The 15,691-nt window shown below is 42.7% G+C and overlaps 2 protein-coding genes across 2 annotated transcripts; one reads left to right on the top strand and one right to left on the bottom strand.

Moving 5' to 3' along the window:
• The first annotated feature begins 2,190 nt into the window (after window positions 1–2,190).
• LOC123974980 (zinc finger and BTB domain-containing protein 39) lies at window positions 2,191–9,010 on the top strand. The gene is made up of 4 exons (XM_046056063.1): window positions 2,191–2,325; window positions 3,330–4,616; window positions 4,698–5,057; window positions 6,101–9,010. Exons 2-4 carry the CDS (start codon window positions 3,369–3,371, stop codon window positions 7,067–7,069), a joined length of 2,577 nt encoding a protein of 858 aa, XP_045912019.1. The 5' UTR covers window positions 2,191–2,325; window positions 3,330–3,368; the 3' UTR covers window positions 7,070–9,010.
• Window positions 8,841–11,375, bottom strand: gpr182 (G protein-coupled receptor 182). The gene is made up of 2 exons (XM_046056064.1): window positions 11,154–11,375; window positions 8,841–10,533 (listed from the first exon to the last, which is right to left on the bottom strand). Exon 2 carries the CDS (start codon window positions 10,528–10,530, stop codon window positions 9,439–9,441), a length of 1,092 nt encoding a protein of 363 aa, XP_045912020.1. The 5' UTR covers window positions 10,531–10,533; window positions 11,154–11,375; the 3' UTR covers window positions 8,841–9,438.
• Window positions 11,376–15,691: the final 4,316 nt, after the last annotated feature.

Here is a 15,691-nt window from a genome sequence, read left to right as displayed (position 1 = left end):
CATTTATTATGATTATTTGTTGTGTTTTATTTTGTCTTTGTCTGGGCCTGACTGCTGCATAACATTATTAAGTGTGTTTTTAGCCATGCTAGCGCCGTGGCCCTAAGGATGGCCACGAGTGAAACATCTCAGCGACTGCAGGATAGATAGCCGTAAAAAAGATATTTCATGGACCCCACAGGATGAAGCCTACTGAATTTTATCTGGTGCCATCATCAGACTAAAATGTGTGCAATACTTTCATCAACTCATAATATTCCCATCAGCCTCAACTTTACTTTGTGTTCGGCACTAATTAGCTAATGTTAGCGTGCTAACACACTTAACCAAGATAGTAAACATTAAACCTGCTAAACTTAGCATTTAGGGCTGGTAGAAGTGTCTGTAGATTTAGTTCTGTTTTCTAATTAACACTGTTAAAACAAATCGAGGAAATACAAGTAACCTAATAAGGGAGTGGGTAAATAAATCTTTATACCTCTACTCCACAACAATACAGAGGGAAACATTGAACTTTTTACTCCACTACATTTATTTGTCAGTTATAGTTAGTAGTTACTTCACAAAATAAATTGTGAAAGATTAAACCTTTTTGGCACGACACACCTTATATAAAAGCAGTGTCTAGTTGGGGTCTTGTATACGTTTCAGGTGTTTATAAGTTGTTGAAAAATCTGATGAAGTCATACAAATCTGTGTAGTAGAATGAGTTTTTTTCTTATTCTCTCTCATATTAATAATCACACAACCCTTCAGATTTTTATTGTGACCTTTTGGAGGGGCCCCAACCCCTAGGTTGGGAACTGCTGGACTAAACAACCTGACTGAATATAAACAGAGATGTTTTAGCTTATAAGGACTTTAATATAAAGTAAATAAAACTAGCCCCACCTCTACAACATTAGTTTTATATCATATACAATATACAATACACCGTAAAACTTCAGTTAAAAGCCAAGTCCCAATTAGATGCCTGTCCCTTTTACTGGCCAGGCATGGCTTCTTGTTTTGACAAATAAAGGCAGGTCTAAATTAGACGCCTGGTCTGGTTTTCATAGAAGCTTTTTGGACGTATAAAACCTTTTAAAGCCCAACAGGTCTCCTGGTTGAGCTAGTTCTAAGCTGCTTAGAACGTGCATACCAAGATAAATGTAAAACTTCTGTCAATATGGACACGTTACACATCGTTAGATCGGTTAGATTCTCCACAATTCAATTCTATTTTACAGAAACAATTCAGATATACCGGTATGGTAAAAAAAAGAAAAAAGCCAAATTGTTACAAGTAATATTCATACTGGTTGAAACAAACAGTTTGATTGTAGCCTATTTCCACTCTTTGCTGAGCAAGAGTTTTCAGTTCAATTCAGTTCAATTCAATTTTATTTATAGCACCAAATCCCAACAACAGTTATCACAATGCGCTTTTCATTTAGAGCAGTTCTACACTCTTTGTGATGTTATTTACAGAGACCCAACAATTCCCATGTACAGTATGTACAATATAAAATCTTATATGTATTTTAATACAATCCTTTGGGACAAACATCTGTTAGAAGAACTGAATTTTTAAATTAACAATCATTACTGATAGTGATGAAGAAATGAATGAAGCTCGGTGCAATACCAGCTCCATCACTCCAAAGCAAACATAAACAAATAAACTTTTAGGAAACCGTTCAGTTACATCTGGGGTTTTTTGTTGTTGTTTTTTGTACCTGGAGCCTGTTTTGTACGCTGAATTTGCATTTTAATTGCAGCAGTCCAACAAGTAGCTGGTGCCAGTTTTTCCAAACAATGCAGGGACACATTATGGCAACTCCCTCCCTAGTACTGTGCGAAAGGATTTAAAGGCCAGTCCCTTATAGACACCTCTCCCAAATATAGGCAGGGTGAGTTCAGTGATAGAAGCAAATAAAAGCCCGGGCTATTAAATGAAGTTCAACAGAGTCACAGGGGCCTCTAATGCAGAACCAGTACTCTTCTTACTTTGATAATACTTATGTACTATTACTCAAGTATGTAGTAGTAGTTTTAAATGCATGACTTTCACTTGTAATAGAGTATTTTTACATTAATGTTTTGGTACTTTTACAAGGATCGGAGTACTTCTTCCACAGCATGTGGAGCCTTTTCATCGCAGCGACTTATCCGGCCTGTAGGGGGCGCCTCCGGTCCACAATGTTGACATACGTCACCAAAACGCGACGGACGATGAAAAGGGTTGTAATTATAACATTTATAATCCGTGGACGACCAACGGAGTCCCGTTGAAAACATAATAAAAGAGAAGATTACTCGTCACTTACACACACATTTAAATGGGTGAGTCATGATAACGATACGAGCGAGACGCCGACATTAACAACATGGTGATTTTTTAACCATTAAACCCGTAAAATCTGTCTGATTTAGCTGTTTAGTGAACAGAGTTGTGAAAATCTGGCTAACTGGCGCTAGCTTCTTGTTTTACTGCTGCAAATAAAATGCAGATTCAGAGAATAAAACAGGCTCCAGCAACAAAACAAAACAACAAACAAACTCATGTAACTCAAGGGTTTCCTGCTAAAATGCTATTTGTTTATGTTTGCATTGGAGTGATGCAGGTGAAATTACCTTGAACTTGATTTATTTCTACTTCACTGTCAGTAATGGTAACTTAGTTAATTAACAATGTCTTGTCCCAAAGTATTGTATTAAAATACATATAAGATTTGATATTGTACATACTGTACATAGCTATATGCCACTACTCATACTAGGGCTGCAACTAACCTTTAATCTGGTAATTATTTTGTCAATTAATAGATTAGTTGTTTACAAAATGAAAATGGTATTATCAGTGTTTCCTAAAGCCCAAGATGGTATCCTCAAATGTCTTGTTTTGATATTGAGTTTACTGTCATGGAGGAGTAATGAAACCAGAAAATATTCACATTTAAGAACCTGGAATCAGAGAATAATGACTTTTCTTAAAAGAAATTACTCAATAGTTGACTATTAATTTAATAGTTGATAACTAATCTATTCATTGTTGCAGCTCTATCTCATACATATCTATATCTATATCTCACCAAGAAGCAACTTGACATATGAGCAGGTTGTGATCCTTACTGTTAACTTTACTTTTTGGCATTGTGTATAATGTTATTTGGGATTTTAGATGTCTGTTTATTATATATTTTATATTTGCACTCTTTCATACTTTGTACTGAAACTGCAACAGATTGTTCAGACAAAACGAGCAAAATTTACACTGGGCTCTGGAAAATTGTGATGGGCATTTTTTCACTATCCGACTCTTTATTTTAAAAAAACTGTTCCTGCAGTTGAACTGTAGCGCACCAGGAGCTGCTGCAGCAGCAGGGATGAGGATCCGGCTGCAGGGTCCCGGCCATGCTGCCAGCCTTCTTGCTGAGCTCAACCGCTGCCGCCAGTCACGTCAATACTGTGATGTGTTCTTACAAGTTGGCAACCGCACATTCGCGGCGCACCGTGCAGTACTGGCCTGCGCTGGGACGTACTTCCGCAACCTCTTCGCTCGGGCTCCAGCCTCATCCACCGCTGCCGTCTCTTTGGAGTTTATCTCACCAGCCAACTTTGAGAAGGTGCTGACGTTCGTCTACACGGGGGAGATCTTGACTGATCTCATAGATGTTGGGGTACTGTATGAGCTGGCTGAGAGGCTGGGCGTTAGTGAACTGGTGAGGGCCTGTCATGCCACATTCCCTGACCTGCAGGCTTCAGTGTCTGCAAACTGTAAAGCAGGCAGTGCTGGAGACCTCACCCTGGACTCCAGCATGGTTGCTGCTGCTGATGCATCGACAGCGGCTGTTGTGAGTGCAGCTTCTGTATCTGCATCATCGGTGTGTTCTTCCGCCGCTTCCTGCTCGTCTCTGTCTTCGTCAGCTGCTCCAACCCCTGTTGCCGCTCCCTCGCCTCTCTTCCAAGCCAGGACAGCCAGGGCCGGCCGTGAAGCTCACACTGGGGGTCTGTCTCTGGACCTGAAGGCAGAAGACGTTCAGTCTCATATCGGCTATGGGCAGATGGCAGCAGATCATCAACTACCAGGAAGACACAGTCTTTTAAGCGGCAGCCATTCCAGTCGCAGTGATGGCGGTCTGCCTCCAGGGCCTGTGCTCCAGCTAAAGATTGAGCAGGGGCTGGAAGAGGAGGCAGAAGGCAGTTGTGATAGTGGAGACAGAGACAGACAAATGGTTTCTGAGAGCGCGGGAAGCTCTCTGCCTCAGAGCAGTGATGCAGCTGGACCATCTGACTCCTGCTCCTTCCCCGACTCTTCGGCTCAGCTCGGCGCTGAGGCATGCAACCCCACGTCGTCCTCGGGAGAGCCTCTAAGCAGCCTGCAGGTGGGACCAGTGGAGGGTGGCATGGTGGCGTTTGGAGAGGTGGAGGAGGGAGAGAATGAGGAGGAGAGCGAGGCTCTGCAAGGGAATGGAGCGATGGAGGGAGCAGAGGAGGAGCAGTGGAGACAGCTGGCAGGTGAGATCATAGAGCTGAGCGATGATGAGAACTTCATGGAGGAGGGAGATGAGGAGGATGATGACGACGACCTTGTGTGTGTGGAGAATGGAGAACAAGGGAACTCAAGCAGCCAGGTACTGTTTGTATTTGTCAGCACTAAAATATTTCAGGTCGATGTGTCCACACAACAGAAATTATGTTCTTTACTCCTCCAGGTGACTGGGAACATGCTGTCATGTAAAGCCTGCGAAGTGCCGCTCCCAGCAGATCCAGCTGCCATCAGAAGACACGCTGAGACCCACCTGACGGAGCTGGGGCTCTGCAGAGTGTGCGGGGTCTCGTTCCCAGACCGCGCCGCCGGCGTCACCCACTCCCTCTCCCACGTTGGGGTGCAGCTCTTCACCTGTGAAATGTGTCACTTGCAGTTTTGCGGGCAAAACAAACTGCTGCGCCACCACCGCCAGGCAGCCTCCAGTTACACAATACCACAGGGGGCTCTGACTAACAGCAGCCAAGGCCTGAGCTCCGAGCTGCAGTGTGCAGTGTGCGCCAAAACCCTCAGCAAGGACCTCCAGGTTAGTGGATGTTTAACGTGTTTTCTAAGTGTAAGGTGAGACATTTTCTAGCTGCAAGAAACACGATTTCATGTCAATTTTATACATAAGTTGCTGACTATGTAATAACAGCAATAATAATGTAAAGCACTTTTTTAAAATAGCAATTTGAAGTTGCAATTTTTTACATAGGAAAACTAGGATAAAACAAGTCATCAGAATAAAGATATAATAAAGTCAGGCCACCAGAAGTGCAGAGAATTAAATAGAATACATTATCAAACAATAACATAATTTAAAATGAGATTAAAATAAACAAAAATGTAGGAATTTGAATGAATGAATGAATGAATTCTTTATTTTGTAGTCATACCATTAAAATGGTTCCTCAGGACTTCTGACCGTTAAAAATACAAACAATATACTGAACATGACTCCTAAACCAAAGAAAATTGTAAAAACATGTTTAAATAGATAATAGAAACACAGTGTAAACATTTTTATATGAACAAACAAGTATTTATAACAAGTATAAATGACGGTATTTCTGTTACATGATCTGTATATTTACAGTACGGTCCTTTTCATTTGGCAGGACACCTAGATTTGATTCATTAATACTCATTGAAAAGAACGTGTGTTTTCAGCATTCAGGTGATTCTTTACTCTTGAAATAATATAGGAACCAGCTGAAACTGAAATACAGGTGCACATGTGGATAATGAAAATTTATTTTAATTCAAAAAGTGAAACTTTAATATATTATAAATTCATTACATATTCATTACATATTACATATTCCTGAGCCTCAGTCTGATTCTGGCGCTCACAATAAACTTTTCCACGATATGCTAATTGTTTGAGATGCACCTGTATATGGAGCAAATAAAGTGGTAAGCTATCTAAAAGGAAACATGTAGTGTGTTGAGGCGTCTGTTTGTATACTTAGTACCAGAAAACTGATTTCACAAGAGACATCTGACAGTAATGTGGACACAAAACAAGAATGTGGAATCAGCTGCTGCACCCGCAGCTCTCACATTTAGTTTATGTTTCCTTCACAGACTGTCAAAGACCACCTGCTGAGCCACGTGTGTCCGCAGAGCCTGAGCTGTGGTGTGTGTCACCTCCCCCAGCTCTCCTTGTGCTCCCTGCTGTGGCACGCCCTCGCCCACCTCTCTTTGCCCGTCTTCACCTGCCCACACTGCGCTCGCTGCTTCGTAGAGCGCTCCCTGCTGGACAGACATATGACTGTCCATGCTGAGGAGGCGGCAGCTAAGGAGAGGGAGCGGTCAACGCAGAGGGCTTTCAGAGTCAGGGCAGATGGAATGGCAGAAGTGGAGGAGTTGCATTGCTTCCTGTGCCCCCAGACTTTCCGCTCCTCGTCTGCCTTTCAGTACCACCTCAGCCTGCACACCACCGATTCCCTGGGGAGTGGTGGAGGTGTTGGGGGCCAGGGTTTGCTGGGCAAACGTAAACCTGACCAGTCTCTGGAGTGCCCTCCTTCTTCCTGCTCCTCGTCCTCTCCACGGGAGGTCGGCGGCCTCGTTAAAATTAGCAACCTGGGTTTAGGTTTGGGAATGGGCTTCAGCATAACAGATAAGTTTTTCCAGGGGTCAGTACACAGCCTGCCCTCTGGAGTCATGATCAACGGGAATTCAGGGCAGGACGGGGGAGCCGGAGCAGCAGGCATCCGTGGAAAATGGTACCGGTGTCGCTACTGTGGTAAACATTTCGCCCACTCGGGGGAGTTCACCTATCACCTCCGCATACACACCGGGGAGAAACCCTACCAGTGCAAAGTCTGTCTGCGCTTCTTCAGAGGCCGCTCCACCATGATCTGCCACCTGAAGACGCACGCCGGTGCTCTCATGTACCGCTGCACCGTCTGCGGCCTTTACTTCTCCACGCTGAAGCTGGTGTCGTCACACATGGAGCTCCACAAGGACCACCTGCCCCCGGACTTCAACATCGAGCAGACCTTCATGTACAATGATCATTCTAAAGAGCCGCTGCCCACTGTGGACACCTGATAAGCCTGGTGTTTCTTAACTCGTCCCCTTTCCCTCTCACATGTCCTCTGTGTCTGGTTGTTGTGGACCACATACCGCATATAATAGACTAGGGCTGTAACTAACGAGTATTTTCATTTCATTTTTTTTTTTGGTGAATGGATTAATCGTTTAATCTGTAAAATGTCAAAGAATTGTACAAGACAATTGCCACAGTTGCCCAGAGTCTAAAGCTGATGATACACGGGGCAACTTTTTGAGCAATGTTGCTGGGCAATCTTGCTAGTGGCAAGTCCGACTATGTTTTGAATGGATAGTGGCGGTGCGGGGCGAGTGGCGGAGTGATGGGGGAAGGGGATTACGGTAGTAATCTTTACTCATTACCGTTGACGACAACGTTGCCCTGCATGATTGCTCTAAAAGTTGCTCTGTGTATCATCAGCTTTAGGTTGCATCTTTAAATTGCTTGTTTCATCCAAAGATAATCAGTTCACAATGATATAAAACTGAGAAAGCAGCAAAAACTCATGTTTGAGAAGCTGGAACAAGTGACTGTTGGCATTTCTTGCTTGATAAATGACAATATCGATTATCAAAACTGTTGCAGATTAATTTTCTATCAATCATAGAAATTTTAATTTTAATCAAACTAACTAATTGTGTGAGCTCTATAATCGGCGTAGACTTTTAGAATGTAGTGGACATATTATCTGTCAGATGGCGTTCACTGAGTCAACCTGTTTGGAGGTTGAGTGTCTTTGAACTTAGATAAAAAGAAGCCACTTGGTGGCAGCGTATCCTGTTGTGTGTCAGTGAGGCGGATTGTTGACTGTTATGCAGCGCTCTGCTTGTATCATATACTCCAAACAAGTCTGTATCTTTATAACTTAAACAGCAGGAGAGGTTTTTATGTCAGCGATTGAGAAATACACTGTTATTAAAGTAGCACCTCAATGTAGCATAGAAATTATTTTCTTATAATTGCAGTCACTATTTTCACACACTACAATTTCTTATGTCTTTTAAAGTTTCATTTATCACTACACAGATATAACATGACCAGCCATGTCAAAGAGTGTCATTGAAGCATAAAAACATGTTTATGAGTGCTTTCAGAATATTCCATTTAATTACATGCTGTAATCACTTGTTTAGAGCATGTGGAGCATGTCGTGCTGTAGAAACATGATATTTAATTAAGTGCCCATTACATTTCTGTGTAATATTTGTGTCTTACCTCATATTTATGATGACAGTGCAACTATTTATTATTTTTATGTCTTTATACATTTCATTACCTGTTTCTAAAGCTATCTGTGAATGTTGGGCTTTTTTAAAATATTGTTTTTGAAAAGAATACATAATAAATGCCTCTAGGAAGACTGTTATTACCCCTGAATTATTTTTTTAATCTGTTTTGAGTGACCTTATAACATGTCCTGTGCCACAAAATCCATCTTTCATCAGAATGTCAGTGATGAACTTGCAGAATTGTGCGTAGTATTAAGAACCTCCTGTTTCCAGGGGCTTGTGACCTTTGCCCTTTTAAAGCCCTGTCTCTTCCTGCTATTGTGCTATCTGCAAACTGACACCCCCTTTTCCTTTTTCTTCCTTATCATTTAAACTGTTTAATGTGACACATTCCAGACGGAGACAGAAATGTAATAAAAATCAACAGTAACTGCGAGAAGGAAGATAGCTAAGTGCAAGAACAGCAGAATATCTAAAATAAACACATCAAGCTTCATTGCTTTACTCTGTCATTATGATAACGTACAAAATTCAACTCCAGTTTGAATAGATACAGTGTTTGATGGGAGTTTTATTGCATTTTAACAGATGACCATGTTACAGCACATGTACACTACAGCAGCATCCAGCAACAGATAAATAAGGCTTTAATAATGTGAGCTGTGATTTATCTGTTAGATTTGTAATGAAATAAAACACATGTTACATTTTCACATTTGCAAGCTGTTTATGTGGTTATGAGGATTGCTCTTATCTGGCACTGGACAGATTTGTTTACACACGCATTCCTGGCGTGGCACTATCTTTCCCCTGTGCCACGAGATTTCAGAGGTTGACGTGTGTTCCAATGGGAGCTTCGAGGGGGAAAAGCACATCAAACATTTCCTGCCTTCCTCTGTTTAAAACTGTGATCTGATACATGATATTTTTATAAACAGGAAGAGTATTATGGGAGGAAGGTGTTGGTGAGCCCATCTGTTATGTAACAAACAAAACAATGAGTCTTTGACCACAGTGAGATGATACAATCTATGCCTCTGGTATTCTGACCCACCAAGATTCAGTTCTGTCAAATCCTTCTTCACTTAGACAACGTCTCGCTCCTAAAGCTTACTCTTCTTCTATATCAGTATCTTTTTTTATGATCCGACATCAGACTGGCTGGTGCTGGCGTTACTTAACTTGCGTTGCTTCCCTGGGTCTCCCCCGCCATCATTGGGAGCATTGGGCTGGGTCCCCGCTCCCACCTGGTCCACAGTTCCTTCTCTGGGTATGTAGTTCAACACAGTGTTGATCAGGTTGTTGCGGAAGCTCTTGCTGAGGAAGTTGTAGAGGATGGGGTTGGCGATGCAGTGGAAAAGAGACAGGCTCTGAACCAAGCTGAATGAGAAGTAGAGGACTTCCACTGTATTGCAGCTGAAGATGTAGGGATCAAGGTCATCTATGATCATCAGGAACATGACCAGGTGGTATGGCAGCCAGCACATGACAAACACCAGGGAGTACACATGCACCAGCCAAACGTCCCGCCGACCCTGCACATCTTGTGCTGTTTTAACTGCACGAGCGATCAGCACATTACAGGTGATGATGACAGCAGCAGGACCCAGGAACTGGAAGATCAGGCAAAGGAAAGTCACGGAGACAAACCATTCAGTGAAGTTGTGCTCGGGCAGCATGTAACAGCCCGGCTCGTCCCACTCTAGAAGATCCACGTGGACGTTCTCCATCAGAGCCAGGAAAAAGGAGAGTGCCCACAGGCCTCCACAGAGCACCCAGCGGCGCCGGCCCACCACAGAGAAGAAGGCCGGAAACGAGGGTCTGGTCAGGGACAGGTAGCGCTCCAGAGTCATGAAGGCCAGGAAGAAGGAGCTGCTGTAGAAGTTGACCACATAGATTAGGTTGGTGACCTTACAGAGGAAACGGCCCCACAGCCAAACCTTGTCCATGGTCACCTCCATCATGAAGAAAGGCAGGATCACAATCACCATCAGGTCCGACAGGCTCACGTTGAGGATGCAGAAGAGAACCCCGTTGGCCGAGTGGCGTCGACGCCAGTTGACCCAGACGACCAGCGTGTTCTCCAGCAGGCCCACCATGAAGATGAAAAGGTAGATCAAGAAGAGGGCGATGCGCCGATAGTCCGTATCAAGCTGGATGGTGCACTCGTAGACAAACCATGGTGTGCCATTTAAGTAGTCTAATGAGTGGTTGTGCTCGTGAGAGCTCATGGTCTGGAGTGAAAAGCAGACGAAAACAGTTTCATATCTGGAGAGAGTTTGTATTTACTTTGAGGTTAATCTGATTAGGTTTTCAGACGTTACATAACAGAAGCACAGGAGGAGGAGGGTGGCAGACGTGCTGGGTTGAAATGTTACCCAAATGATTTTGAGAGGTGGATTCTAAAACCACAACAAGTTAGAAAGCAATTTCACAAACCACAACATGCAGTTTAGTGGAGTATACATGTTTCACTTTGAGTACATGCTTGCATTTGTTTATAGTTAAGTTATAAGTTATACTTGCTGGTTAATAGTACTTTAAAAAAGTACTCCACATATTTAGCATTGCACTCATAAAACTGTCCGACTCATGATGGATAATAAATAAAAAAAGTATCAAATTCGATGCAGCAGAACTGAGATATCCTTTTTAATCTGCGCATTGTTCCTTCTTGTCAAAACCTGGCACCTACTTTATACACAATGCAACTCAACTGCAACAGCTTAGTCTGCTAGTAGTAGCTAATGTAGTCTGTTTGTCTAAAATAAGTGGAGTTCCTCTTTAATTTACAAATGTATGGTGGAAACAGGTTGCAACATCTCCAAAAATACAGAATTGGACTTTACCATACCTTTTTGTGATGACAAGTGTACTGGAGATGAAGAGGTCAGGTACCCCCTGAGGCCTTGTTGTCTTCTGGAGAGTTTTCTATGTGAAGTCTGCAGACACCAGATGACTCCTTCCAGCTCTGATGTTGAGGACTATCTGAGCAATCAAGCAGCCAGGAGTTTCTACCCTCCCGTTTCTCATTAACACAAACAGATACGCACACAGACACACACATATACAGACACAGATCTAACAGGACATCCTCAGTGTGTAGTGGGGAGTGGTGGAGAAGTCGAGGGACGCCCACACAGCTAAAGGAAATGTGAGTTAATTGTAGTTAGCAGGGAAAAAATGTGTTCAGACTGAAAGGTGTTTCCCAAAATGTCTGTCTGGTACTCACGGGAGGAAACTTGCACAAACAGAAAAACAACATTGATATCCATCCAAAGCGGGGGGCTGGAGCCAATCCCAGCTGACATCGGGCGAAAGGCGGGGTACACCCTGGACAGGTCGCCAGTCCATTGCAGGGCTTCATGTTTTAATTTAAACATAAATTTGTGTACCAAAGTTGTGCCAATCCATCCAGTAGACATTATAACATTTCACTGGATAAGTGAAAACTTGGTCTACTGGTGGCACTAAAGTTTATTATGATTCATCCTCTAGGGACCATGAAGGTCTGCAGAAAATGTCATATCAATCCATCCAATAGAAACAGCCCTGGTCAGGGTCACAAGTGACCTGCTGATGACTGCAGACGCTGGCTCCCCATCTCTTCTCATCCTCCTGGACTTGACAGCAGCTTTCGACACTGTGGACCACAACATCCTCTTTCGTCGTCTACATTCCGCTATCGGTCTTTCTGACTCTGTCCATGACTGGTTCTCATCCTACCTCACCGGGAGAACTTGAGAGAGGCTAAATCCCTGACACATAATGTCACCTGTGGTGTCCCTCAAGGCTCGGTGCTCGGCCCCACCCTGTTTATTCTCTACATGCTCCCCCTTGGCCATGTCATCACCCAGCACAGAATTTCATTCCACTGCTATGCTGATGACACTCAACTCTAGCTCAGGACAAACCCAACCCCCTGTGCTGCCCTGCCATCATCCACTCTGACCACATGCCTGGAGGAGGTAAAGGTGTGGATGAAGCAAAACTTTCTGCAGCTAAACAGCTCAAAGACTGAGGCCATCTTTGTCATCACTCCACACCAGGTTCAGTCATCTGACATTACCAGCATCACCTTCTCTGGCCGATATTCCACTTTCAACATCAGCCACCAATCCGGGTGTTGAAATGGACTCTCATCTGACCTTTGAGGCTCACATAAAACATATCTGCAAGACCTCCTTCTTCCACCTCAGGAATATCGGCAAACTCTGTCCCACACTCAATCTTACAGATGCGGAAAAGCTTGTCCACGCTTTTGTCTCCTCCAGGCTGGACTACTGCAATGCCCTCTGTGGTGTCCGAACAATAATGCTGCGATGATGTGTTGAGAAGAAAGCCGCTTGACACTGTTCTTGATCATAAAAGTTTATTACATCAAGGAGTTCAGCATCAATTACAAGCTCTGCAGCAGCTTGGAGAGTGACCCAGCCCGATGGCCACTCTGTCTCTCTGTACATCAAACACAGCTTATATAGGACAAGGTTAGGTATCTGTTGGATCCCATATAAGGGTCTGAGTCTGAAAACTAAGGCACCAATCTATATAAGAGCAAAGTCCTAGTGTAAACATCTTGTTGGACACCAGATAAGGGTCTGAGCCTCCACGTAACCACTGACCTCTCCCCTTAAAGGTCACTAATCCTCTATCCAGCCGCTACAGTGCTATGTTAAACTGTTATGCGTCAAATGCACATATGTTATACACCACAGCTCCTCATCGGGATCCCCGAGAAAAGCTTACAGAAGCTGCAGTACATCCAGAACAGAGCTGCTAGGATCCTGTTAAAGGTGCGGAAACAAGACCACATCACCCCCATCCTCAAATCACTCCACTGGCTTTCTGTCTCACTTAGTTTTGAGTACAATGTCTTCTTCCTTACCCACCAGTGCATCCATGGTGAAGCCCCCCCACCCACCCACCCACACCTCAAGGAATTCCTCACCCCTCAGATTTCCTTTGCCTTATCGTTTTTGTTTTATTTTCATGCTCTCTGTGTTTTTATTTTTAGCACTACCTGTTTTATCTTGTAGCACTTTGGGATTTGCTTAAATATAAAGTAAATTATTACAAATAAAATCTATTATTATTTATTATCATTATTAAACTGATGTGTATCAAAACAGATTTTCCAAGAATAATCTCTCCAGGCTTAGTGAATTGATTCTGGCAAATATTATGGGGTTACTTTTCTCAGCAGTTTTAACCATAGGTGTAATTTAAACTGGGGATGCTGGGGACAAGTCCCCGCCACTTTTTGAAATGGCAGACTTTGTCCCTAGCACTTTTTTAAAGCATAATTTGTTAAAAAAAAATATTCTGAAATATAACTTGCAGTTAAATAACAAATGAAAAAGCCTTTAGAAAGGTTTATTTATACATTAAGAAAATATGCAGTGCAATTAAAATATAGAAGAAACAAATGTGCATTGTCCAAAAAAAGGAACTGAAGCTTAAAAGAACAAGCTACTGATTATAAAATGACCCAAAAACATGCACTTTAACAACTTCTTGACACGGTTTCTTTTTCCGTTCTCTCCCTGTGAACATGACAAAAGAAGTAGTACGACTAAATCATGCCTACGTATGTGTTGCCTCAGCAGGGATGATATTACATGAGAAAAGTTGATCTACAGGAGAAACAGATCTGAAAGCAACACAGAATGACTGAAAGCTGCACTGACTTAGATTCTATTATATTTACATATTTTGACATGTCACGTGCCACCTGAATTTTGTGTTTCCTTTTACATTAATAAAGCAATTTCCACCATAAATTTGTGCAGAAACTTTCACAGGAATGCAGGAAATTAAGTCTATAATGATCAAAATTTTCCCCCAGACCCCCCGCAACTATAGCTCAGCATTGAGGATATCTTTGAAACACTGTTTAGGCATCTTTCCATCTCATTCTCGTGAACCTAAAGGTAAGTGTCTCTTCACACCCCTAATCTGAGCCCCTGTGTCCCCACCAGTTTTCAACACAAAGTGACACCCTTGGTTTTAACACTGTAATGATTAGTTTCCAAAGTGAATTACTTTGCGTGATCCTGTATGTTTATTTGGCAGACAGAAATGGTGCAGAAACAGTAAAAACAGGCACCACATAGCAGAGGACAATGCCAGGAAGCCCCCTCCCCCTTTGCTGTGGGGCACAGTGAAAGACAGGCAGACACATCCTCATTATCACATAATTTCAACGCTCTTTAAAAGTGAGCTGCAGTTTGGCTTCACTTCTGCTTTCAGAGGTGATGACAGAGCAGATCTGATTCCACTGATCTGACATATTTAATTGACACATGAGCAGCTTACTGTCAAACATGTGGCATGGTGGGCTGTTTCCTTATGTGATCATCTAAACTTACACAAGACACAAGTGCAACCCTGTTCTCGCCTCTGAGGAAATCACACCATTGAGCAATCCGGAGCAGCTCCTGGTGATTGAGCACAGATTTGTCCTTGCTTGGGGCACTGTTAAGGTCACGGCCAAGGTCAGCGTCACATGGAGAAAACGCAGGAATGTTTGTGTTGGCTGTGATTCACACTGATTAATGGGATCTGCTGCCTGGACGTGGTGTTCCTACTGCCTCTCCGGACCGTCAGCAGTTTGTAGCTTAATGACCCCTTCAACGACGCCCTCTTTCTGTCTCGCTGCTCATCCTGCCCGATTCCTATTGTCTAAATCAGTTACGTTTTCTGGTGAAAAAAGTAGGAACTAGTCAGCAAATTCTGTCTCCTCTGATGAAATAGGATGGAACCAGTCAGCAAAGATATATCTTCCGGAAAGAGTGAGACAAAAAGCAGTCCTGACCCTCACCACGTTATCTAAGACTACAGTAAAACATATATAAGGACAAACACATATAGTTTACCTAATAATCTGACTTATAAAATGACATGTAGCTACAAGTAAACTCTCTGAGAATACCACTTATTGTAAGTACAAGTCTACAGCCATGCAAGTGGCACTGGAGCAGTGCCTTGAGCCAAATGCTAAAGTCAGCATGCTAAAATGCTGATGTTTTGCAGGTATAATGTTTACCATGTTCACCTCCTAGGTCAGCTTGATGTTATGCTATCATTTGCCAATTAGCACTAAAACACCAAGTACATCTGAGGCCGATTTGTCACAAACCAAAGTATTAAATATGAATATCTTTACCAAATTTTGTGCCAATCCATCAAGTAGATGTTAAGATATTTTATTGATAAGTGAAAACTTTGTCCTGCTGTGCGAACGTAAAAGTCAGGGAGATCACCAATGTCATTAGGATTCCTCTTGGGAGCATGAATGTCTATAAAATTGCAAGGCATTTATAGTTAATTAGCAGTAAAACACAATGTCTTTTTGTCACAATGTCACAATTAAACTTTTGACCTGATTATTGC

This window comes from Micropterus dolomieu, linkage group LG08, assembly GCF_021292245.1.
Source record: "Micropterus dolomieu isolate WLL.071019.BEF.003 ecotype Adirondacks linkage group LG08, ASM2129224v1, whole genome shotgun sequence".
Lineage (NCBI taxonomy): Eukaryota > Metazoa > Chordata > Actinopteri > Centrarchiformes > Centrarchidae > Micropterus > Micropterus dolomieu.
The sequence above is the reverse complement of the archived record's forward strand: the minus strand, read 5'-3'. Positions and strand labels throughout refer to the sequence as shown.

Coding starts and splice junctions, on each gene's coding strand:
- LOC123974980 (XM_046056063.1), top strand. CDS start 3,369: ATGAGGATCCGGCTGCAGGGTCCCGGCCATGCTGCCAGCCTTCTTGCT. Junction 4,617..4,697: donor AAGGGAACTCAAGCAGCCAG/GTACTGTTTGTA, acceptor TTACTCCTCCAG/GTGACTGGGAACATGCTGTC. Junction 5,058..6,100: donor CCCTCAGCAAGGACCTCCAG/GTTAGTGGATGT, acceptor TTTCCTTCACAG/ACTGTCAAAGACCACCTGCT.
- gpr182 (XM_046056064.1), bottom strand. CDS start 10,530: ATGAGCTCTCACGAGCACAACCACTCATTAGACTACTTAAATGGCACA.